The 25514-nt window shown below is 40.9% G+C and overlaps 3 protein-coding genes across 11 annotated transcripts in view; 2 read left to right on the top strand and 1 right to left on the bottom strand.

Moving 5' to 3' along the window:
• The first annotated feature begins 1700 nt into the window (after positions 1-1700).
• On the top strand, positions 1701-12298 carry LOC118359761 (bile acid receptor-like). Of its 3 annotated transcripts, none has more exons than XM_035738452.2 (11): positions 1701-1803; positions 5180-5321; positions 6991-7359; positions 7554-7694; positions 7997-8127; positions 9040-9138; positions 9254-9353; positions 9817-9933; positions 11012-11104; positions 11473-11586; positions 11799-12298. In XM_035738452.2, the coding sequence occupies exons 2-11, from the start codon at positions 5225-5227 to the stop codon at positions 12014-12016; spliced, it is 1479 nt and encodes a 492-aa protein (XP_035594345.1). In that variant the 5' UTR covers positions 1701-1803; positions 5180-5224; the 3' UTR covers positions 12017-12298. The 3 variants fall into 3 exon arrangements, with proteins under 3 accessions (XP_035594345.1, XP_052338104.1, XP_035594346.1); XM_052482144.1 differs by lacking the exon at positions 1701-1803 and adding an exon at positions 3800-5033 and having other exon boundaries at positions 11802-12298; XM_035738453.2 differs by lacking the exon at positions 1701-1803 and adding an exon at positions 3811-5033.
• Positions 12299-13164: 866 nt separating this feature from the next.
• LOC118359760 (plasma membrane calcium-transporting ATPase 3-like) overlaps positions 13165-25514 on the bottom strand; it is a 34408-nt gene continuing 22058 nt past the window's right edge. For 3 of the 7 annotated variants that reach the window (XM_035738445.1, XM_035738447.1, XM_035738446.1), the window contains 3 exons: positions 25292-25474; positions 22938-23024; positions 13165-14401 (listed from right to left, as the gene is read on the bottom strand). In XM_035738445.1, coding sequence (XP_035594338.1) covers positions 13970-14401; positions 22938-23024; positions 25292-25474 — 702 coding nt within the window. In that variant the 3' untranslated portion in view covers positions 13165-13969. Of the gene's footprint in view, positions 14402-22870; positions 23025-25291; positions 25475-25514 lie in introns of all 7 variants that reach the window. The other 4 variants (XM_035738450.2, XM_035738451.2, XM_035738448.1 and 1 more) reach the window with 2 other exon arrangements.
• Positions 14412-22860, top strand: LOC127912515 (uncharacterized). The gene is made up of 2 exons (XM_052482145.1): positions 14412-19749; positions 20518-22860. Exons 1-2 carry the CDS (start codon positions 18820-18822, stop codon positions 20617-20619), a joined length of 1032 nt encoding a protein of 343 aa, XP_052338105.1. The 5' UTR covers positions 14412-18819; the 3' UTR covers positions 20620-22860.

Below are 25514 nucleotides of genomic sequence, written 5' to 3'. Positions count from 1 at the left end.
TATGTATGTATGTATGTATGTATGTATGTATGTATGTATGTGTGTGTGTGTGTGTATGTATATGTGTGTGTGTATGTTTATGTGTGTGTGTGTGTGTGGATTTTTACTTGTCCTTTTATGACAACCAAAGAAATGTACGGTGTAAATTTTACTGTTGATTGTAAAAACTAAAATAAAGTATATTTTTAAGACATTCATAATCAAACATCTAGAAAGAGATGCAATGCAGCACCCTTTAAATACTATCTTGTATTTCAATAGTAACATGTATTTCACCATTTTACCCAACTGTAACCTTGACTTTACCCCGTGTACACTCAACCTTCATTTATCATGTCATGTGGAGGTCAAGCTGACCTCTGACCTTTCCACTCCACACTCTGGTAGACCCTGAGGGACCCTGGTAGACCTGTCACTGACTCTAATGTTCCTGGAAGACACAGCCATGTTGTTTCTCTTTATTAGTGCAGTTATTGTTATTACTGTCCTGTTATTGAAAAAAACGAGTTATGGAATTCTGACCCTGAGAAACCCTCCTCTCACACACGCACACATACACGTTCTCCCTCACACACGTACACACATATAAGTGACATTGAGGGCCCACCCAGCGAGGGAGGAAAGGTCAGAACAAAACTATCACGATGGGTTCTAAAAGGAGATTAACTGTGTGGGGGGGCTGATCTCATGCAGCGACAGTGAGGGAGTAGGAGTGTGTGCGTGCATGTAGTTGTAGTCGGTTGTGAAACAGTGGCAAAGAGGTTGTGTTCCTAGGCAGTCCCAGGGCTTCTTACAGAGGGCAGCAGGAAGAGCCAGTGATAGTGGGCCATCATCCATCACTGGGACGAACAAGAGGCTGTTTATAAACACACAATACTGGGAATGTCTTAATGAGCCTGCTCTCTCTCACTGCAGGGCCAGAGCCCACACCATCACACACACATTCCCCTCCGCTCCGCATACTTCCTATATATCCCTCTACGCTCTCTAGTTTAACATAATGCAATTCATTGAGGGGTGTATCAACTACTGTTTAAGATTTCACCTTATGGAGTAGGCCAAAGCAAGGTGTGCATTTTCTCAGGAAAGTGATGCTTTCACTTGAGCTAAATTGTAAGGTTTGCCTACTGTGACCTTTGTAGAAGTGCATAGTGGTAGTTGCGTATATATTTTTTCAGGCATTACTCCTTTCTTTAAATAATTGCATACATTACACAGTTTAATAATAACCTCAGACTCTTTTATCCAAAGCGAAATTTTACATATGAATGGTCCCGTGAATCAAACCCACTACCCTGACGTTACGTTACAAGTGCCATGCTCTACCAACTGAGCTACAAAGGACCATTATAATAACATATTGCATAGCTACCTGTGCAAAATCTACTTTGAGTGCCCCTTGTCTTCTTGAAAGGCATCCATGGAATCTAATATCCTTATCCACCTCATACAATGTTTCTGATATTGGGTCCTAAGCAAGGTAATGTGCATGAGTGAGTGACTGTCTCTTGATTGAGAGAGAAAGTTTGTGTGTGTGTGTGTGTGTGTGTGTGTGTGTGTGTGTGTGTGTGTGTGTGTGTGTGTGTGTGTGTGTGTGTGTGTGTGTGTGTGTGTGTGTGTGTGTGTGTGTGTGTGTGTGTGTGTGTGTGTGTGTGTGTGTGTGTGTGATTGTGATTGTGTACGAGTGTGTGTTTGGCAAGTGTAGAATGCCAGAGGCTGAACTGCAGTCAACATTACAAATGTAAGGGGAGGAAAAATCAGGAGGCTATCAGAAGTCAGCACACGAGGAGTAGACCACCACTGGTGAGCTCATATCACACTTTTTAATACATTTTACTCGATGAAGAGTATATTTATAATTTTATTTCAATTTGATCCGTTATTCAAACTCTACTATGGACTGTGTATTTGAAAAACGTAGTTTTACTATCACGTTCCTTGTTGATTGTTGCTGTGAAGTTGTCTTGTTGATGTGAAGAGGCTTAGCTGTCCTACTTCTCCTGAGTAACCTGCTACCTGATAGAAGAAGTGTCAAGATGCCATAGTGCATCTTATCTTACAGACTTACAGAGAGATTTAAGAAGTTTTAACAGTGTGCTTTGGAAGGGTAATTTACTTCAACTAAGTCTTAATAATAATAAAAAGACACATTATTGATGCATGCATTAAGGAACTGACACTGGATAGGTTTGAGAGGTTTGGTGGTTACACTTGGACTTTTACAAATATTTTTGCCACAATGTCGAGCCAGTGTTTTGACTTGATTCTGTGTCCGTTTAGTCATGACAACAGTATCCTAACTCGTTTGTAAACGTTTTTAAGACCTGCTGTTACAAACACGTAATGGATATGGAAAATTAAGTTGGTAGGCTTGCATCTACAGTACAGTAGGGGGAAACAAAAATCTTGATTCTATGGAATCCATTTGAGAGAGAAACATTTTCTGAAAACTGCATTTGTACTATAGTGAAAATGGCTCAAGTGTTCGAAAGCAACAACAGATACGCTGAAATCAAAGACTTTCATTGTGTATATTATGTTTGTATGTTCAGTATGTTCAGAGTTCCGGCGCCGACAGAGATGGCCGCCTCGCTTCGCGTTCCTAGAATGTATTTCTAAAACAGATTATAAACTGTTTTGATCTAGTTAGGGCGACAACTTCAAGAGGTGAAAATGTGATGCACTAAGCAAGCATTTATGTTCCTTTTCACATTTCACAACAACAGTCTAGTCAATTCGCATTAACTGTAGTAACATTTAGAGTATTTACAAGTATTTACAAATCATGTGATCTATTTTAGCACTGGACTTTAACCACAAATCCATCCCCTGGCCCTCCCTGCAAGGCCACTCTAATCTAAGCGTCAGTTTCCTGTTTAAATCAGTAAACACTGTGCTATCTGAGTCAGGCTACCAGCAAACAGTGTACAGTGATAAAGAGCCAAGCTGGGAAGACATACTAGAGGTTTAGAGAAAGAGAGATATTTATTGTGTGCTTACAGCCTTCAGTCCAAACGTTGAGTGAATCAAGGGTCATGTGTTTATCCCACCCTTACCCTCCTCCTCCAGTACGCTTCCCTTGGGGATGTACATGCTCAGGCCCTTGTCCGACAGTGACAACTGGGCCACACTAGAAGATCCATGGCCACATGTATACACTCCAATAAATTGTCCCCATCACTCTTTATGATGAAATGGAATGCGCAGCCACATCCACTGTAGTGTATGTGTTCCCTCCGTTATCATGCTCTCTCACTCTCTTGGAGGTAGAGTACAGTATAAGGGGTAGCAAGCTTTGTGAAGACATGACTAATGCAACAGTACACGTGACAGGGGAATATGACAACAGAAGCCTCTCCTGGGATTTGTTAAGGTAATTGTACAATGACAAAGAAATTCAAACAAATGTAATAATGACATTAGTGTATTTGGGATTTCTTTCAATCGGGGAGCTTAGCTAGTTAGTTGTGCCTAGGTACCAGATGGAGTGAGATTAGTTGGATCCAAAGACGACACAATGTTAATTTGAGGTTGCTTTGTTTGCTTCAAAGGTAGCAGAGCACCACTCTGGAAATGTGAAGTGTTTGAAGACTATGTTGTTCCAAACAATATGTCCAAAAAATTGGCTAAATTGGCTTTGAGATATTCATATTAATATTTTTTTATGATGAATAAATCAATGTGATTTAGACATACTCCATATTTTTGAGCACACTATAAAGAGGATAATGACACCAAGATGTTGTCTGTATCATCTACAGTTCAGGGATCATACTGTCTTACAAGAGGCATGCATTGGTCTTAAAAGGGTTTTAAATACTTTTGGGCCTTCCTGGCTTGGAATCGCCCATTAGAGATGAACAGAGGACTGCATGCCCGATCATGAATTAGTGAAACATAACTAAATAGTCACCATAACTATTATCACTGTTAATACTCAATGTTATGCATGTGTGCATACTGTAAATGCATCCTACCTACGGTGTACCTTCTCCTTTGCACTGCTTGCTCATCAAAGACGCTCAGCACGTGGGGTAGATAATTGAATGAAATGCTGCTCGTTGGTCGGCTTGGTTCACAGACAGGCCAGTGTAATTTGACAGTTGAGGAATGGGGTCAGGGTGGGAAGGACACCATTCGATTGCTAGAATCATGCTACATGTCAAACCCCATCAGGGAGAGGTTAGGGTAAATCTAGGGTCTTCTCTCTTTTGTCAGGGCTCGACATGACCCAGTCAACTTTGGAGGGGGGGGGGGCGAGTTTCCCAAACTCAAAACCTGACTAGTGTCAAATATTAACTGCAACACAAACAGAGCAAACAGAATCCGAGTAAACACTCCCTGGGGGCCGCAAAGATGAGCTTTCACATACACTCTTACAACACACACTCTTACAACACACACACATACACATGTACACACATATCCACGTACATTTACTCTCAGACACATACCCAACACACTCAGTCATTCACATGAACACATACACACTATTGTGTTCACATGCACACTCGTACAACAAGCATGCAAACGGCCGTGCATATGCACACCCGCACACACACTACTTACCCAGGAAGAGTAACTACAGCATACTAATAGTATATAGTGTAGATGGGGAAGAGTATTAAAGGTATCAAGATGTTTATGGAAAAAATAATAAATATTGTAAAGATTGACAACTGGTCATGTCCAGTTATGTTGGTACAGAGACAAGATTGGGGTGAGTTGCCAGCTCCAGCTAACTCATTGATCCCACTCTGTGAACTCCTGGTCCGTGGTGGGGTGGGATCCATCCACCCATGCCAAACCTAAGCTCCCCACCAGGGACAGGCCCCCATATGACAGGACCTCTCTCTTTTCTCTGAACTCCAAGCCAGGACAGCTGTTTGGACTTGGGTTCAATCTCTCTCTTCTTCTCACACTCTCCTCTCTGTCCCTCGCCTCCCCCTGATGCCTCCCAAAGGAGCAGAGATCCATCGCACTGCCACAGACTTAAGCTGCACGCCTTCACTGTGGACAACAGTAACCTTTAGGTTTGCATCTCAGAGCGCAGCTTAAAATAGGCAATGATATCACAGCTAGGAGACTGAGGAGACCCGTCGTCAAGCATTGATATAAAGAAATGTTTGGAGAGTTGCAGATTCCTCAGGTGTGTGGTTCCCCGTATGTGTGTTGATAGATTAAGCGGGTGTTCCCAGAGACTGACTGTGGATCAGCTGTCCAGATGAGAGAGTGGAGTGAGTCGGAGATGACCATGTCTGCCGGTGGTTACCTCTCTGCCTCTGATGGATATGGCATCACCGAGCCTCTGCAGTACTACGGTGAGGGACTCTTTTTATCTGGACTCTGCAATTATACTAAAGCAATCTAGTCCGATTTGATGGTGTGCTTATCCAAACACAATGTATCCTGATACATACTCCGTAATTGTGTGGTGATGACCTAATCAAATCAAAATGTCATGATTATACATGTATATTTCATTTATATTATATGTTTATGGTTCCTTTGTTCTGCTTTAGTTTGTGTGTTGCTTTTCTGTTATCATTTGTAGTGCCATAGGCCTGTAGATTAGAGGGGGAGACTTGCAAGAATACATAAAGTCTGGGCGTAACCTTATACATTTAGAAACAACTGTTTTTATTAAATAAATCTGAATGGAAAAATACTTATAGGATAGCCCGCCACATTTCCAGTACACAGGATGTTAGCTAACAAAGAATTTGCATTGGAACTAGGGACTATTTATAATGGTTGCAGTGGAGTGTTGTGACCTAACCCTAATTATGTGGCTTCTTCACATTGTGGTCCTCTCCTCTCCTGGCTGAGGGGTGGATATGATATGGCTACATAACGGGGGGTAGCGTTAGTGTGCGTGGGACAGAGGGAGGGAGGCCTGGGTGTTTACATAGTGCTGAAATGGTTTACAAACAGAGCTCACCACAGCGTTGTCACGCAAGCACAAACTCAGTACTGGCCTCCATCCTCGCCAGGACAGGAAACATCTGTGAGACGTAGAGGGAAGACGGGATGCGTGAGGAAAGTGGTGATGGAGAGAAAGAGAGAGAGAAGGATATAGAGGGGAGGAAAAATAGAGAGAGTCATGGTTCTAAAAGAGAAGGGGCGAGGCGGGTTGTGGCTGAGGATAGGGTGAGTGTTGTTGTTCAGAAAGGAAGGGTCATAGGTTGGATTCTAGAGGTCACTGTGGTGTTCAGTACATGTCAGGACATAAGAGCTCATAGCTATGGATGAATATCCATGCTGATATGGTATGAAGACACTTGATGTGCACCTGAGTACAATGTAACTGATACATCCAGTAGTATTGATGCATTTTGAGAAGGGATGGACATTAATCATTCCATTTTTTTCGTGCTTAAAAGAAATAGCCTCTCATTATTTAAGTTCTTATCTGAACTAATAAAACGCTAAGAGACTCAACTTATGGAAGTGGATCCTTCTGATCAGAGTGACTGATTTAGGGCTGATCTGTGACCAGTGGTGACACATGTTCCCTCTGTGGAGACGGGACTTGAATTTGCTAAATGCTTCACAGATCCACCGCCCCTCCCCCCGCTACGCTCATAAGACATCTTCAGACACCAATCTACGCGGCAATAAAATACTGAATAAAACTCTATAAAAATATGTAAATGGTAAAATGCCCCTGTAACCTCTCAGCTGCATCCTGTTTCCACAGTCCAAACTGGTTCACAAGGTCACGCTCTGACGTTGTTTTATTAAGTCCCGTAGGACCAATAAAATACATTAAGTCATGCATGAATCCCGTAAGATGGTAGACAACGATCACATTCTTGTGATGCACTTTGACTTGAAACCAGTGTGACTGGGATAAGGGCTCTGGTGGACCCTCTTTGCTAGCCACTAGACATTTGAAGGTCCACCCCTGTGGGGCACTTAAACTTAACCGGTGGGTTCAGGATCAAAGCACCAAATCCATTTATTTTGTGTCATTTCCTCATCACACAGATGTGCTGGGGGACCCTTTGGGCTACCCTTTCCAGGAGCCAGACCTACAGGGCCTAGCCTTCAGCCAGCAGCAGTACAGCCCCATCAATGTGCAGTTCTCTGTCTACGGACCGCCGAACTCCCAGCACTTCCACCCACCTTCCACCCACCCCTACAGCCCCCACTGCCTGGACACTCCCTGCGAGCCCAGCCCGGAGCCCCAGTGTGGAAGCCTGGGGAAGGGGCGAGGTGGGGGAGGTTTGTCCATGGTCAAGAGGACCAGGCTGGGTCCAGGAGGAAGGGTGAGGGGCCAGGATGAGCTGTGTGTGGTGTGTGGGGACAAAGCCTCTGGCTACCACTACAACGCCCTCACCTGTGAAGGCTGCAAAGGTAGGGGAGGCAGTGTTTTCGTCAATGTTTACAACAACATTTGGGTGGTCAACCTGAAAGTTTATCACAGAGCCCGTCACTTCCGGTATCTGTCTGAATATGGGGTTTGAAATTAAATAAAAAAACGTCTTTATCTGGATTGACTTGAATTGAAATGGACCCCAACTAGAGGTGGTGATACTCCTGTGTTTCAGGTTTCTTCCGAAGGAGTGTGACGAAGAAAGCAGTGTACCGGTGTAAAAGTGGCGGAGGCTGTGAGATGGACATGTACATGCGGAGAAAGTGCCAGGACTGCCGCCTGCAGAAATGTCGTGCTGTGGGCATGCTGGCTGAATGTGAGGGGAACATACCATATCAAAAAGGCTGTAGGGATATTTTAAAGTGTATTTAGCTGAAAGCAATGTCAATCATTTGAAGAGAGGCAGAGTAAGCTAACAATAAGATCTTGAATCTTGAATCTTCATATCTCCAATTTATAGCCAGGAGGACATAATTTAATTGCGAAGACAACCAAAATACCTTGTACAGGGATCCCTTGGGAAAATGTGTATGATCTCAATACCCTTGTGTAAATAAACAATAAGTAAATAAAATATATTTGCCTATGTGAGTCTGACAGAGGCAATTGTGTTGCCAGGTCTGCTGACGGAGGTGCAGTGCCAGTCCAAGAGGCTGAGGAAGGGGACCAAACACAGAGGAGGAGGGCCTGAGGAGGAGGAGAACATGGGGAGCAGGAGAGTCAGCTCCACCAGCAGGCTATCAGGACAGGTACATCACTTTTTCTTTTCCTCCTACTTTCAAACCTTCTCATCTAGTTTTCTGACCTTTCGCCATTGTGTTACATTTCTTGGATATTCTGAACGGCAAGGACATTGTAGCTTGACGCTTTTTGAAAGATACACCAATATCAAATATCGAAGGGTCTAGATAGTTACAAACCCTTGGATGATCATCTTGTCAGATGGATTGTTTCAATGGAGAACCACAGATCTGTTCCTTACTTTTGTTCATAGGTGGCCCTCTCCCAGATCACTTTCTTGGGTTTCCTGTTTAAGTTCTGGGACCGTCAGGGGGGTGTCGCAGATCAATTTATTTTAACATTGCATAGGTCTCTGGAATGGCTTCTTAATAGTAGGATGGACCAGAAACCTGTAACACTTTTGACTGATTTCTAATTGGGGTGCCTTGTAATACGACCCTGCTAATACTCCAAGTCTGTGTCAGAATGGTCCCACTGGACACACAATGGTTGAATCAACGTTGTTTTCACTTCATTTCAACCAAAACATTCAATGTGATGACGATAAATCAGCGAGGAAAACTGGGGTATATTTATTACGGAAACATTTTACTGTTTAAGAACCCAACGGAAGCCAATAGAGCAAAACAAGAGTTTATACTTAGACAATTCAGTAGGTCCCTCCCCGTTTCGTTCCTTTTGCTTCTGTTTAAGAAACGTTTTGCAACAGACTTGGCATAATGTATACACCCCAGATTGGATTTGCCAAAGTTCCTCAGCGTAAGGGAAATCCTAAATCCAATGACATGGTGACATATTTTTTTTTACAACTCATCCAAATGTAAATCAAAACTAGACGTTGAACTGACGTCTGTGCCCTGTGGGGTAATTTCACTCAGCCATCAAATGATCTGTTTGTAATAAATGTTTTCCTGTAACAGGTAGTGTCTGAAAATTTGTCAGTAGAACAGAAGCATGTGCTGGACAGGATGGTGGAGGCTCATCGGCAGTACAGTGCGCAGGACACTACACACTGTAGGGTGAGTCGCTGATAAGAATAGTAATTCTGTTGTCTGTGGATTGAGATTTTAAAGATATGTTGTAATTTTTCTACTAATCTCATTGAGAGCTTATTCAGGCAGTTTTTTTCTGCAGGTGTTTGAGTGGACTTGTACGGAGGTTGGTGGAGACAGACTAACAGACATGGCATGCCCTCCCTCTCAGAGGCTGCTGCAGTTCGCCAAGAGTGTACCTGGTGAGTTGGGCCACACCTCATACATAAGCGTTCTCTCCTTTCTTGTTTCTGCAGTGATATGGAAAGCATATACCTGCTAAGCTTACACCATGTTGCTTTCACCTACCATATGTTTTCATATCAAAACCAAAATCAAAAGGGCTCCTGAGTGGCGTGGCGGTCTAAGGCACTGCAGCTCAGTGCTAGAGTCGTCACTACAGTCTCTGGTTCAATTCCAGGCTGTGTCACATCTGGCAGTGATTGGGAGTCCCATAGGGCGGTGCACAATTTGCCCAGCGTTGTCCGGGTTAGGGTTTGGCCGAGGTAGGCCGTCAGCCGTCATTGTAAATAAGAATTGGTTCATAACTGACTGGCCTAGTTAAATAAATACAAAATAAAAACAGCCCTGTTTCTCTCTCTGAGGCCACTCTGTGTCTGATACCTCCTGTAGTGTAAACTAATCTAGTGTCTGGTGTCCATGTAGGCTTTGAGCTCCTGGACTGCTTGGACCAGACCACCCTCCTCTCTAGTTCATCTGTGGAAGTCATGTTTCTGCTATCAGCTCAGCAGTTCACCCAGAACCCAGCAGCCTCTAGCCCAGGTATTGACACCACCACACCAACATGAGGCTTGTGGGTGACTGACTCATTTGTCCTGGCTCCATTTCAGCATGCTACACAGTACTGCTACACAAGAGTTGCTACACAAGAGTTCATTTAACTCCCATAGGGTCACATTCAACACCATTTGGGGGTTAATGGTTCCAACCACATTTTTTGTTAAAACCAACCTGGTCATGGGGTAGATTACAATTTGTTTTGTACATATCCACTAAATAGAGTACATATCCAATCACATTAAACTCTCAGAGTTGATTAAATGTAACTACATGCCATTTCACACTTTTATGTGTTTTAAATTAACAATCAACTCCATCAGAGTACATTACTCTAGCAGTTCATTACCTTTTACTGTAGGGTGTAAAGCCTTATTTGCATATTTCCCAGTGTGCCTTTTGAGTAAATGATTACATTATGCTGGCTTGCTAAGTGATGTCTAGTGATCTCTAGCGAGGCTATCCAACAATTTGATCTTTTCATCACCCGCATCCTGCATTCCGAATGATTATCAGAGTATAGACTGAGTATATTGAGAACGCCTAGATCACCTAAACTGGAATAACCATCTCAGTAACCTCTTACGGATTAGATTTGTTTAGAAGAATGTAAGTTATATATCTTTGTGTAGCATAAGATCAATAACAATCAAAGTACATGCGAAAACACAGATATTGAAACAAATAATTCTAAAAATCAACCCGCAACAGAGGCATGCTGGGAAATATAATGAAGCCCCCTGTGAGAGTTAAAACTTTAACACAGTGAATAAATCACTTATTGCACTGTACTCCAAAGCAATGTAAGGGGGCTGTGGATCCTCCATAGATATCAATCCCTTTCTCTGGTTACTCTTAAGGAGTTAAAAGTACACATCCAAATGAACACCAGTTATCACTCCAGGGAGCCAAATCACTCTGTTGAGGGTTAAGATAACTCCAGTGAACACTATGATTCCAACTCTCCTTGATTTACTGTGTACTGAAAAGGTAGGAGCTAGGGATGGAAATGGAACCGGGCCGATTATGCCAGAGAGCTCATTGTTTTATTTTATTTTACAAGCACTACAACCTTTCAACATCTCAACTCATCATTGGCTGAAAATCTTAGAGTCCAAGGAAAACATTCATAGTGGGACCGGCCCTGTAAACTCAGGTAAGGCACACTGTCCTATCTAAATAGTGTACTCACCACCATAGTATCCCATCTTATGAGCTTTATTTACAGTACTATTTGAAGAGAGGTTCAAGTTAAAGGGATAGTTTATTTGACATTTTATCTTATTTTCCACTAGTATTGTTACAGGCTTTAAAAATCCTAGTCCGAGAATCTGGACTTTGATAAATAACAGACAAAAAAACTAAAAACTGTTTGGATGAAACCACAACACCCCAGGTGTGTCGAAAATATGCTAAAACTTCAAAATAGTGAACTATCCCTTTAAAGATATTAAAATGAAGTAAATGTACAGTGAAAAATAAGGGAAATTGGGTTTTGTACTGTTTCCATGCATCTGTGTGCAGGAGTCAATGAGGACTTGCTAGGACCGGTACTCAACTTCTTCCACAGCATGGCTGCATTGGGGGTGACGGAGGCTGAATATGCCCTGCTCACTGCTACAGCACTGCTATGCTCAGGTGACTGGCTCTCCATGCCTGACACACTACTGTATGAAAGGCTAAATGTATTTGTTAATTTATTTTAAATACTATAACACAAGATGTTTAGTTGATAAAGACACACTCTTTATTGACTTATCATTTTCCTCCAAGCGTGTCTGAATATCTCCTCTAGCATGTCCAGATAGTGACGACCAACTCTATGTCGTTCTGTCATCTGGCTCTGTTAGCAGACGAAGCGTCGCTGCGGGCGGTGGTGTGTGTGGAGAGCTTACAGGAGCTGACCATGGAGCTGCTGTCCAGGGTGTGCGGAGCCCGGTATGGAGCCCAGGGCCCTCAGGGAGCCCAGCGCTTCGCTCGCCTGCTGGGGAGACTCACAGAGCTGCGCACGCTACGACACAACCACCTCACCCTGCTCCGACAGCAGCTCTGGGACAGTCAGCCTTGAGACAGACACTGAGTACGAAGAACAGAGATAGAACAGAGAGACAGAGACACAAACCAATGGTTTAAATAATCTACATTTTGCTTAATGTTCAATGATTCATCAAGTTTGTACCAAACAATTTAAGGTAACACTATGTTATGTTTATAATGAAAAATACCAATACCATTCTTCTAAGTGATTGGTTTCTACTGTAAAGTTTGAATCACCGACCGGTGTTAAACCAAAGTGAGTTTTATTATATGGAGAGCACAGATTAAGGTATTAAAAAAGTATTTTATCATACCTTGGCAGTCATCCTATTTGTGTTGTTTTCATGGTGAAGCGGGATCAACCACCTGATCATTATACTGCCACACAGTGCTCTGGTAGGTCTGTTACACAGTGTTCTCTTGGAGTTTAAACATCAGTTTGTTCAAATATAAATGTTCATGATTTTACACTTACCTGGGATGTTTTGGGTTGACAGTAGTAGCTTGGCAGACTAGTGCAAAACAGCATTGGTATCAATTGTGGCTCACATCAGAAACAATGTTAATACACCTTACAGATACCTCAGTTGTCCAACTTCTATTGTAACCACATCACTCCCTACGAACATACACTGTGATATAAGGAATTATTTCTCATGGTTGCTGAAATATAAACTTTCAGACGGCTTTAATAAGTGCTCCACCAAGCTGGGAGACATCCTATTTGCAACATTCAAAAAACTAAAATGTTCTTAAAACGATGTAGTGTAGAAGCGTAAGTGAAGCGTAAAAGTAAAGATGTATTGAATGGATATTGTTCTGATATCTATCTGTGCCCCTGTGAAAAAGCTGTCACTATTGATCACAGTTGACAGCAGTAAAGCATAGTCGAGTAGAAATACATAAAACATACACACTGATATTGTTTGATGGATTCTAAAGTACATAAAGTAATAATTTCCTTTTCATTTTGTGTTATGAAAAACAAAAATAAAGAGAATGAACAGGGATGAATAAAATAATCACTTAAATAAATTCCTTTCATCTTTATGCGCAACTTAATATTTTGAATAGTATAGTTAAGTTGTCCCCTCTGTTCATGGTAGTGTCCAAATGAATAACTTAATTCAAGACATATCTACATGAAGAGAAGAACCAAAACCATGAGTACTACTTTTCATTTGTGACTTTGTTTTAATAGCAGATGTACTATATTGTTACCTTTTTGTGTTTTGAAGTTGTTGTATGTGTTTATAAATTTATTTCTATAGTTATATTTCTTTTTTTCTTTTTCAAGACATACACAACACATGTAAACACAGAAAAGGAAAAGAAGGACATGACCAGAAGGAGTATATAAAAACAGAAATACAAGGAGACAAATACAGCAGTTAAGCAAACAAACAATACATACAAACATACATCATACATACATACATGGATAGATAAAGCTAATCAATGAAGCGTCATTAACTGGAATATATTAATTGTAGTAGTAATTGCAGTAGTAATAACAACAGTAATAATTTGGACAATAATATTTTTAAAAAGCCAAATGAATTAACCCCATTCCACTTTCCATTGAGTCTTTCATCATTTCAATCAAAAGGAAAATAATCAATTCCAGTTCATTTTTGTCTCTACTACACCAATCACTCCTCTATTGCGTGCCTAGATATACATTTCAAAAGTGTCTTTATCAGAGTCTGGTGGGGTTAGCATCGTTGGACTGTGGAGCTTTTTGAGAGGATTTGAGAGTGCTTTGAAGCAGAGAGTGCAGGCTAAAAGCAGTGGCTGTGGGGGGAAAGGTCGGGCAATGAAACAATCCATAAAACCATTGGTCTATACAATGTCATTTCCAGGTAATACTTTCTCTTTCCGTGTCCAGTTCATCTTCATTCCCTCTTTGTTGGGTTACATCCATGTCCATCAAATTCATTGGTGTTTCCTCTCCCTTCTTATCAACCATGTGCCCAGATCGTAGTTATAAACAGGTCTCCACGTTGTGCAATGGGCTGGCGGGGCGGCAGAGAGAAGCAGCTGGTAGTCTTGCATCTTTTGGGGTCAGATGATCTCCATTCTCAGCAGCATCAGTGGCGTTGTTGTTGCAGTTGAGTGTAACGGGGAGGCTCTGCTGGCGGTAGGGGGCAGGGCGGGAGGCAGAGCGGTGGCGAGAGGGTGGCTGAGGGGGCTTGGCAAGGGGAGGAGCTTGACGAAGAGCCAGGCGAACGTTGTTGCAGTCTGAGCGCTCTGATTCTTCGGTTTCAATGTCTGTCTCGTCAATCAAGGGGATGTTGTGGACCGAGTCATTGATGAGAAATTCCGGGTGTGCCATGAAGTCGTGGATGGAGTTCTTGGATTCCGGCTTCTCAATGCCATCATAAAGTGGACTACGGAATGCTTTCACCACTTGGATCTATGTTGAGTTTGGTACAATAATGGTCATACAAGGGGGAAAATGCGGAACGGAAAAGGGAATAGATGGGACAAACAAGTGGAGAGAGATTTAGTATTTAAAAAGCGTCACAGTGGCACATTTATCTGACTAAACTTACCTGAAAAAGTTGTTATAAAAAGATACAACTTTTGATTCTTCTGAAAATTCCACTTAATGTTAGTTAAATTCTTAGTCAAAAGTGTTATTGTTGTAGGTTTGCCTGGGTGTGGGCAGGTGTGCTTCTTTCTGTCCATTGAGGTAATTCCTAGATATTATTTTTGTCCATTTAGGGCAAAACTCGGTCCCTCCCTCCAGGACCCTCCCCCCAGGAACGAGTTTGGGAAACCCTGATTTATGGAACCCCTTTTGTTCAGGAGCATGCCCAGAGGCAACATCTCTGTACAGTCTCTTTAAAGACAATCAATTACCTATGAATTGAAATGCCTCACTGACCGGATTAAGCCTACTGTATTTGTGCAATATGTACATGTCCGTCTGGGAATCCTCTGTAACTTTAAAGCAATTTAGGGGAAGTAAAACAAATGAAAAGGTAACTTAAATAATGAAAGATCAAAGTTGCTGTTGTCAGTTCAATATAAGACATTTTAAATGTATCAAATACTCATTGATGGATGTACAACATTGTCTGACACACTCACACACACGCGCGCACGCGCACACACATATAGAAACCTTTTTGTACAGAGCTATAAAACGTACATACGGGACAGGTGAAACAACTAGAACACAGAGCATGGGATTGAGACCAGTTTGCAAACCAAACAACCACTGACATGCTGATAGGCGGATCATGTGAGAGCCTCATTTACTGCCATGCTGTAAAAAAAACACATTCAATGTGGTCGTGCATGAGATTGTCTTGATGCAGAAGAAAATGCTTATGGGCCCAGTTGGATGAGCTACTGTATCTACTGACTGTTGCAATGTCCAATGAGCCATAATGCTACTTGCTACCAGTAAATCAAAGGGGAAAATCATCCACAATATAGACCAGCCACAGTAATAACAGTGTATGTGAATGAATCAGTTCAACTTTTTAAAATAATTATTGTAAGGGAATTGTACCTTTCTATTGAATATCTTGAACATGTACTTTGTAAGTTGTTTTGGGTGTATCTCAAGTCGGGTGTTTTAGATTTAAGGACATTTATACAGTCAACCAGATCAGTACAAACATATCAATATAGTAGACAATGGTTGTATTTCATAAGGCACAATAGTCACCACACTGGAATTGCAAGTGTTGTACAACAAACCATTACCTCCAATGTCAGAACAAATGTATCAAAACTTTTCCTCATAGTCACATAATAAGCATGTGAAACATGTATGATATACCACCAGTTTTTCTGTGTCCAGCCACAACTTACACTCTTAGAAAAAAAATCGCTATCTAGAACCTGAAAGGGTTTTGGTTCCAGGTAGAACCCTTTTAGTTCCAAGTAGAACCCTTTCCACGAAGGGCTCTACAAGGAACCCAAAAGAGTTTGACCTGGAACCAAAAAGGGTTCTCCTATGGGGACAGCCAAAGAACTCTTTTGGAACCCTTGTTTCTAAGAATGTAACCCTGTCCCTGTACAAAAATAATAACAAATGACGGGTTATTCATCCACTCAAAGTCAGGACCCATTGACACAGAACTCAACATAGGTCTTAAAGGCATTATGGTGAAGTTGACTTTAATATTGTTAATGAGGAAAACATAAATAAGGTGTTCCTGCAATTGCTATGACTGGTCCTAAATTGTAAAGAGATGTGGATATTGTGAAGTATAATCAAATCATAATAATACATTCATTCCCACGGAGAATTTGATGTAGAGAAAATAAGTATGTGAACATGAATGCAATCATATTATGTTGCGATGGACACTTCGGGCTGAATCCTAACATGATACACTACATGACCAAAAGTATGTGGAAACCTGCTCGTCGAACATCTCATTCCAAAATCATGGGCATTAATATGGAGTTGACGCCCCTTTGCTACTATAACAGCCTCCCCTCTTCTGGGAAAGCTTTCCATTAGATGTTGGAACATTGCTGCAGTGACTTGCTTCCATTCAGCCAGAAGAGCATCAGTGAGGTCGGGCACTGATGTTGGGCGATTAAGTCTGGCTTGCAGTCCAATTCATTGCAAAGGTGTTCGATGGGGTTGAGGTTAAGGCTCTGTGCAGGCCAGTCAAGTTCTTCCATACCGATCTCAACAAACTATTTCTGTATGGACCTTGCTTTGGGCATGGGGGCATTGTCATGCTGAAACAGGAAAGAGCCTTCCCCAAACTGTTGCCACAAAGTTGAAACCACAGAATCATCTAGAATGTCACTGTATGCTGTAGTGTAAAAATGTCCCTTCACTAGAACTAAGGGGCCTGAACCATGAAAAACAGCCCAGACCATTGTTCCTCCTCCAACACACTTTACAGCTGGTACTATGCATTGGGGCGGGTAGCATTCTCCTGGCATACGCCAAACACAAATTAGTCCATCGGACTGACAGATGGCGAAGGCGTGATTCATCACTCCAGAGAATGTGTTTCTAGTGCTCCAGAGTCCAATGGCGGCAAGCTTTATACCACTCCAGCCGACGCTTGGCATTGTGCATGATGATCTTAGGCTTGCATGCGGCTGCTCGGCCATGGAAACCCATTTTATGAAGCTCCCGATAAACAGTTCTTGTGCTGAATTTGCTTCCAGAGGAAGTTTGGAACTCGGTACTGACTATTTCAACCAAGGACAGACTATTTGTATGCGCTACGCGATTCAGCACTTGGCGGTGACGTTCTGTGAGTTTGCGTGGCCTACAATTTCGCTGAGCCGTTGTTGCTCCTAGACATTTCCACTTCACAATAACAGCACTTACAGGTGACCGGGGCAGCTCCAGCAGGGCATAAATGGGACGAACTGACTAGCTGGAAAAGTGGCATCCTATGACGGTGCTACTTTGAAAGTCACTGAGCTCTTCATTAAGGCCATTCTACTGCCAATGTTTGTCTATGGAAATTGCATGGCTGTGTGCTTACTGTTATACACATGTCAGCAACAGGTGTGGCTGAAATAGTCAAATCCACTAATTTGAAGGGGTGTCCACATATTTTTGTATATATAGTGTACATGCAAGTAACCCTTGTTTAAATCATACGCTGATTTAAAAAGAGGGATTCGCGCGAAAGTCAGAGTTATGGATGAGCATTAGGAATTCTGTGTGCTCAGTGTACTGTACTTCAGCATGCACAAACAATAATATGTGTTTGTTTATTCCCCCAGCAAGCATAGCCATAAAAAAAAACATTTCTTCAGCAAGCACATCCAAAAAGGCCAACTTTTGTAGCAAGCACAACCAAAAAAATACCCATTCTACCTCTGAAAATGACCACAAAGATCTTGGACAAGAAGCGACATGACCCAATAACCATGTTGTGAAGAGGGAGTGAGGCAACACAGAGACAATGTTAAGGTTGACTTGTGCTAATTATTTTTCTCTCCTAAGAGCTGTTTGTTTCCATTAAGTAAATGATTTAGAAAAACACATCATTCTTAGGTACCCTCTGAATGAATGTCTCCTTGTGGAAGTTGTAAACTTTCGAGTATATGTCCCACAATGGTCAATACCAAACAGCTGTTGAAAATGAAATATTATTCAAGTCAATGTATTCACTTGGTTTCTTTGAAATGGGCCACCTAACTTTGAGAAGAAAATGAGAATGCCTGTTTTTTTGCGGTGGAGGTTGAATCCCATGGAAGCTCCAGACGTATTGAATGACACTAGACAAAGGAAGAGAGGATGTTGGAGGGGAGGACAGACGGGTATTAATGATAGTCAAGGTTGTGCTCAATTAATTTCCACTCTGTCAATTCAGGGAACAAAGAGGAAATTAAATTCATGAATTGGTAAAACAATTCTCAGTGAAGATAATGGACCATCCATCAATGTACATCAATGTACATTCCATTCCTGAATTGAATTCAGTTGAAATGATCCCAACCCTGACACAACATTTAGGATTTTCTTCACGAGTCCTTTTTCTAAACCAAGACATTTAGCTAGTGATCAGATTCATTTGAGTGTGATTCATAGTCTTCATAAAGCCATGAGAAACATAGGACAGGTGAGTGTGATTCATAGTCTTCATGAAGCCATGAGAAACTTAGGACAGGTAGTGTGATTCATAGTCTTCATGAAGCCATGAGAAACTTAGGACAGGTGAGTGTGATTCATAGTCTTCATAAAGCCATGAGAAACTTAGGACAGGTGGGAGTGATTCATAGTCTTCAAAAAGCCATGAGAAACCTAGGACAGGTGAGTGTGATTCATAGTCTTCATAAAGCCATGAGAAACTTAGGACAGGTAGTGTGATTCATAGTCTTCATAAAGCCATGAGAAACTTAGGACAGGAGAGTGTGATTCTTAGTCTTCATGAAGCCATGAGAAACCTAGGACAGGTGAGTGTGATTCATAGTCTTCATAAAGCCATGAGAAACTTAGGACAGGTGACTGTGATTCATAGTCTTCATAAAGCCATGAGAAACATAGGACAGGTGAATGTGATTCATAGTCTTCATAAAGCCATGAGAAACTTAGGACAGGTGAGTGTGATTCATAGTCTTCATAAAGCCATGAGAAACTTAGGACAGGTGACTGTGATTCATAGTCTTCATAAAGCCATGAGAAACATAGGACAGGTAGATGTGATTGATAGTCTTCATAAAGCCATGAGAAACATGGGACAGGTGAGTGTGATTCATAGTCTTCATAAAGCCATGAGAAACTTAGGACAGGTGGGAGTGATTCATAGTCTTCATAAAGCCATGAGAAACATAGGACAGGTGAATGTGATTCATAGTCTTCATAAAGCCATGAGAAACTTAGGACAGGTGAGTGTGATTCATAGTCTTCATAAAGCCATGAGAAACTTAGGACAGGTGACTGTGATTCATAGTCTTCATAAAGCCATGAGAAACATAGGACAGGTGAATGTGATTCATAGTCTTCATAAAGCCATGAGAAACTTAGGACAGGTGAGTGTGATTCATAGTCTTCATAAAGCCATGAGAAACTTAGGACAGGTGAGTGTGATTCATAGTCTTCATAAAGCCATGAGAAATTTAGGACAGGTGAGTGTGATTCATAGTCTTCATAAAGCCATGAGAAACTTAGGACAGGTGACTGTGATTCATAGTCTTCATAAAGCCATGAGAAACATAGGACAGGTGACTGTGATTCATAGTCTTCATAAAGCCATGAGAATCTTAGGACAGGTGAGTGTGATTCATAGTCTTCATAAAGCCATGAGAAACTTAGGACAGGTGAGTGTGATTCATAATCTTCATAAAGCCATGAGAAATTTAGGACAGGTGAGTGTGATTCATAGTCTTCATAAAGCCATGAGAAACTTAGGACAGGTGAGTGTGATTCATAGTCTTCATAAAGCCATGAGAAACTTAGGACAGGTGAGTGTGATTCATAGTCTTCATAAAGCCATGAGAAATTTAGGACAGGTGAGTGTGATTCATAGTCTTCATAAAGCCATGAGAAACTTAGGACAGGTGACTGTGATTCATAGTCTTCATAAAGCCATGAGAAACATAGGACAGGTGACTGTGATTCATAGTCTTCATAAAGCCATGAGAATCTTAGGACAGGTGAGTGTGATTCATAGTCTTCATAAAGCCATGAGAAACTTAGGACAGGTGAGTGTGATTCATAGTCTTCATAACGCCATGAGAAATTTAGGACAGGTGAGTGTGATTCATAGTCTTCATAAAGCCATGAGAAACTTAGGACAGGTGACTGTGATTCATAGTCTTCATAAAGCCATGAGAAACATAGGACAGGTGAGTGTGATTCATAGTCTTCATAAAGCCATGAGAAACTTAGGACAGGTGAGTGTGATTCATAGTCTTCATAAAGCCATGAGAAACTTAGGACAGGTGAGTGTGATTCATAGTCTTCATAAAGCCATGAGAAATTTAGGACAGGTGAGTGTGATTCATAGTCTTCATAAAGCCATGAGAAACTTAGGACAGGTGTGTGTGATTCATAGTCTTCATAAAGCCATGATAAATTTAGAACAGGTGAGTGTGATTCATAGTCTTCATAAAGCCATGAGAAATTTAGGACAGGGGTCAAAACATAGAAACAGAAACATAGGACAAGGAAAACAGACATTGTGGTAATAAACATATCGGTCAGACTCCTAATTTGGGAAGTGTGTTTGGAGTGTTGCACACATATGGATCTCAAGTTAGGATTCAGCCCATAGAGAGCTACCTATGATCCCTGAACTGACAACCACACTGTCTGGAAAGTAAAGAACATTAAGGGGAAATGATAAGTACCTATAAAGCTGAAGAGCAAAATAATAAGTAAAAGACCTTGCTTGGATCAACGCAAATTCCTTCTATAGTTAGAGTTAGAAGTTAGAGTTCCTACATTCAGATGTCTACTAATCATCCTTATAGACAAGGTAATCTGGAGCTGTTTATAAATGAGACGAATAAATAAAGAAGTCCTTAATGGAAATGAGGCAAAATGCACGACACTTGAGGGACTGTTTTTTTTATGTGGGTTGGTTGGATGAATGCATGGATATTGCATTATACCAATTACACCACATACATCCAAATTAACCTCCTTCAAATTCAACAGATCAAAGGAAAGAAAAACATCCAGATCACACATTTTACACCCAAATACAATCTAGTCTGATGTGTAATCCTGTCTCTTGTATGGTTTACACCTTGCGCTAACATGTGGGTTTTGTGACCTGATCAATAGGATCCAATCACTATCTGATCAATGTTTGTCGTGTCTATACTTGGTGAAAAATGTGTCTCTTATCCATCAACTGTGTCCACAATTTGACCAGATTTCCCGGTGCCTCCCTGTATGCTAATTATTTGACAAACATTCTTTCACAATAATATGAATTAATGTATTTTTTAAGATGATTACTGATGCTATAAGTCAATGGTGCTTGCGGTCAATGATTTTAGTGGCCAATATAATGATGATTTAAATGGTTTGACCATCCAGATCTGTTTACACATGATTGATATCCAGATACAATGGTCCTTGACTACCACCAGAGGTGGTCAGGAAGATCTAATCACAATCAAATCACAATTAGTCTTTTAATCATCTACACCTGACAAAAAAACACACAAAAAAGTAGGCATATGTTAGGAAATAGAAAGGAAATAAAAATGTCTTCCTTCATGAGATGCAGAACCTACAACAAGAGAGAACAAAAGAAAGCAAGTAAAATGAGGGTAGTTATTTGTACAAAGCAACACTGCAGATCCTTATTTGGCAGTCTGATCGAACCTAGGGACAGAGAAATTGTTTTATTGGTAAGGTGACCAAAAACGGATATCTCAGAAATGTCACTGTTGAAGGTTATACTCGAAGGTTTACAACTTTCCAGAAGCGCACACACTGGAAAATAAATGTAACTATTTTTCTTTTGTGTGTCCCTTTTTACCTTGGTTTGTCATCTCAGAAATTGGCTGCGTTATTGTAATGCTCTGAATAAAATGTTGATCTCATTGAAAATAAGGAGCAGACAGACAGTCTTCTCTGGGCAGTTTGAAACACAATTGATCACAGACTGTGTCAAGCCAAACAAAGCAGCAAGATAAAGAAATAGATTACGGCCAGGATTAAATCAGATTAAGGGTAACCCGTGTTAGCCGACAAACGCATGGCTCTTGTTCAGGCGGTGTTGGAGGTATAACTGGGGTATGAGCTGTCAAATTATTGATGGTCATTGTCAAAAACCACCCCTTCTTTCCCTACCATATTAGTAGTTCAAAATGGAGATTTCATGTGTCGACTATATCAATGATAAAAAGAATGACACTCAAATGTAAAATCATTCAAAGAAATTCATAGCCTACGTTCTCCTTATTTGTGCATTAGAAAAGCGTAAATTAGAAAACATTCAGGACTATAAAATCTTCACACAAAAAATAGAACAAAAAAACAATTATATTCTTTATGCATTCATTAAATACTGCTGGCCAGCTAATGATCATGTTTGAAGAAGTGAAGTAGTCTATACTGAATTACGAAGACAAAGGAGTATGCAGCCTGACACTGAACAAGAGTCATGCGGTTGTCGGCTAGCACGGTTCTGATTGAATCCTGGACTAAGATCATGAGGTAGTAGTGAAAAGGATGTAAAGAAATATTAAATTAACAACTAATACAACAACAAAAAGTCAAATGAAAAGGTCAGTGGGTCAGGCGCCTCAGTGTTGGCTCCCCCACTCCCCAACACACAAACACGCACATAGATAAACACACGTATCTTTGATGCTTAATTGTATTTCTGGGCAGGCAAAGGTGCATTTCAACATGCTCATTTTGATGATGGTGAGTGGACTGTTTTTTGTTGTGTGCCGTTAATGGATGGCAGAAACTCACTCCCAGGCGCACCAGTTGCATTGGCAGTGGAGAGAACTACGTGAGTGGGAGTAGAAATATTGGTTACGTCATGGAGTTGGCTGAGAACTGAGGAGCGACGTCGCGCAGCACCCTGAAAGGAACCACTTCTCTTGAAGGTACTCACTACCTCCATCTGTTGGAGAAGAGAGAGAGGATATTAAAGAGAGGACATGACAGTCGTGCAGTAACTCATGTCAGTTGGTAGGGGGCCCTGTGATGCATATCGGAGGGAACCAGCACACAGAATGAATCGCGTTTGAAGGGATGGTATAGTGGAACTTGTAGTTTTGTAGAGGTCATGTTCCACTATGGAGGTATCAAAAGCATGTATTAGATACAAAAAGGCATTTTAATAGACAAACCTAATCCATTTTAGACCTCTGTTTTTAATCAATGATGTTGCCCTCAAAATATGGACCGGTAATTGTTTTCTATCTCTCATCCAGATGTTGGTGTGTGTACAAGAAAGGCAACAATTACAACACTTGTAAAATATTTCATATACTTGTTTTTAGGATTGATTAACAATGAACAAGGGTACGTAAAAAATAATGACAGAATCTGTAATAATAGCAATGACATGAGGAAGGAGAAAAAAGTATTTTAGTGAGAAATCTGAACATGCAATGGAATCAAAATGACTCATAGGTTTACAACAATATACATAACTATGTTTGTCCTGTCCATAAATACAGTGCCTTCAGTAAGTATTCACACCCCTTGAAACTTTGTAACACAACACATCCTGTCGTGTTACAAAGTGGGATTAAAATGAATTTGATTGTAATGTTTTGTCTTCTACACAACATACTCTGTAACGTTAAAAGAGGAAGAAAAATGTGAACATTTATACAAAATAAAATACTGAGTCAAGACATGTTAGAAACAACTTTGGCAGCAATTACAGCTGTGAGTCTTTTTGAGTAAGTCTTCAAGAGCATTGCACACCGGGATTGTACAATATTTGCCCATTATTCTTTTCCAAATTCTTCAAGCTATCTTAAGTTGGCTGTTGATAATTGCTAGACAGACATTTTAAGTCTGGCCAAAGATTTCCAAGCCGATTTAAGTCAAAACTGTAACTTGGCCACTCAACATTCAATGCCATCTTGGTTAGCAAGTCTCTTGGTTAGATTTGGCCTTGTGATTTAGGTTATTGTCCTGTTGAAAGGTGAATTTGTCTCCCAGTGTCCATTGTGTCCATTGGAAAGCAGACTGAACCAGGCTTTCCTATAGGACTTTGCCTGTGCTTAGCTGTTAGATATTTTTATTTTCAGGACTAAAAGTTTATTTCTTTGCCACATTTACTTAAGTGTCTTGTTGCAAACATGATGCATGTTATGGAATATTTTTGATTCTATACAGGCTTCCTTCTTTTCCCTCTGTCAATTAGGTTAATATTGTGGCGTAACTACAATGTTGTTGATCCATCCTCAGTTTTCTCATATCACAACCATTAAACTCTGTAAGTGTTTTTAAATCACCACTGGCCTTATGGTGAAATTCCTGAGCGGTTTTCTTCCTCTCCTGCAACTGGAAGGAAGGTTAGGAAGGATGCCTGTATCTTTGTAGTGACTGGGTGCCCTTCTTTGCAAGGCATTGTAAAACCTCCCTAATGTGGTTGAATCTGTTCTTGAAAAATCATTACTTGATTGAGGGACCTTACAGATGTGTACAGTATGTGTGGGTTACAGAGCTGGGGGTAGTCATAAAAAATCATGTTAACCACTATTATTGAACATAATTGAGTCCATGCAACTTATGTGATTTGTTACTGTTACTGTTACTGTTACTGTTGTTACAATGTTACTGTTGAATTTATTTAGGCTTCCACAACAAAGGGGTTGAATACTTATTGACTCAAGATATTTCAGCTTTTAATTTTTAATTAATACAAAAATATATATAAAACCAAAATTCCACTTTGACTTTGTGTGTAGGGCAGATACACAAAATTCAAGCTGTAACACAACAAAACGTGGAACAAGTAAAGGGGTGTGAATATTTTCTGAAGGCTCTGTATAGGAAAACGATTTTGGTTTCTGACAGAATGATCCAAACCCATTGTATTTTATATATGATTTCATAAAATATAGCTTTTTTGAATGAGAATATTACGTGCATGTTTTACTCTGTTCACATCACTGTGTTCATATCATATTAAAAAAACAAGGAATTAATTGTGGTGAAATGAATTAAGGCATCAAAAGGTGAATAAAGAGAGACACAAATCAACAGAGATGAGTCGAGCAAGCAAAAAAGCCTCCTCTTCATAGGACAGTGCAGTACATACTACAGTACAGTACATACTACAGTACAGTACATACTACAGTACAGAACATACAGCCCTTGTTGGAGAAAGACAAGGGACAGGGAATTGTGGAGCCCAATGCACTGTACCTGAGTTTGAATGCGATTGAGGCCCCTGAACCAGAGGATCTGCCCTCGACGCAGCTCCCTCTCGGCATGGTCAATCTCTTGCTCATCATCTGCCATGTCATCATCAATCATCTCCTCCTTACCGAGCGCATGACCAGCCTCCTTCAGACAGGGCAGGCGGCTGGTGGGTACCGTGGTGATGAGCTGTTTGGGCCAGGGTCAGTGTTAGTTGACAAGGAGAAGA

The sequence above is a fragment of the Oncorhynchus keta genome, chromosome 27, assembly GCF_023373465.1.
Source record: "Oncorhynchus keta strain PuntledgeMale-10-30-2019 chromosome 27, Oket_V2, whole genome shotgun sequence".
Taxonomy (NCBI): Eukaryota; Metazoa; Chordata; class Actinopteri; order Salmoniformes; family Salmonidae; genus Oncorhynchus; species Oncorhynchus keta.
This window is presented reverse-complemented; position numbering and strand designations above follow the sequence as displayed.

Coding starts and splice junctions, on each gene's coding strand:
- LOC118359761 (XM_035738452.2), top strand. CDS start 5,225: ATGAGAGAGTGGAGTGAGTCGGAGATGACCATGTCTGCCGGTGGTTAC. Junction 7,695..7,996: donor TGTGGGCATGCTGGCTGAAT/GTGAGGGGAACA, acceptor TTGTGTTGCCAG/GTCTGCTGACGGAGGTGCAG. Junction 9,354..9,816: donor GTTCGCCAAGAGTGTACCTG/GTGAGTTGGGCC, acceptor GTGTCCATGTAG/GCTTTGAGCTCCTGGACTGC.
- LOC127912515 (XM_052482145.1), top strand. CDS start 18,820: ATGAGAAACTTAGGACAGGAGAGTGTGATTCTTAGTCTTCATGAAGCC. Junction 19,750..20,517: donor CCATGAGAAACTTAGGACAG/GTGAGTGTGATT, acceptor AATTTAGAACAG/GTGAGTGTGATTCATAGTCT.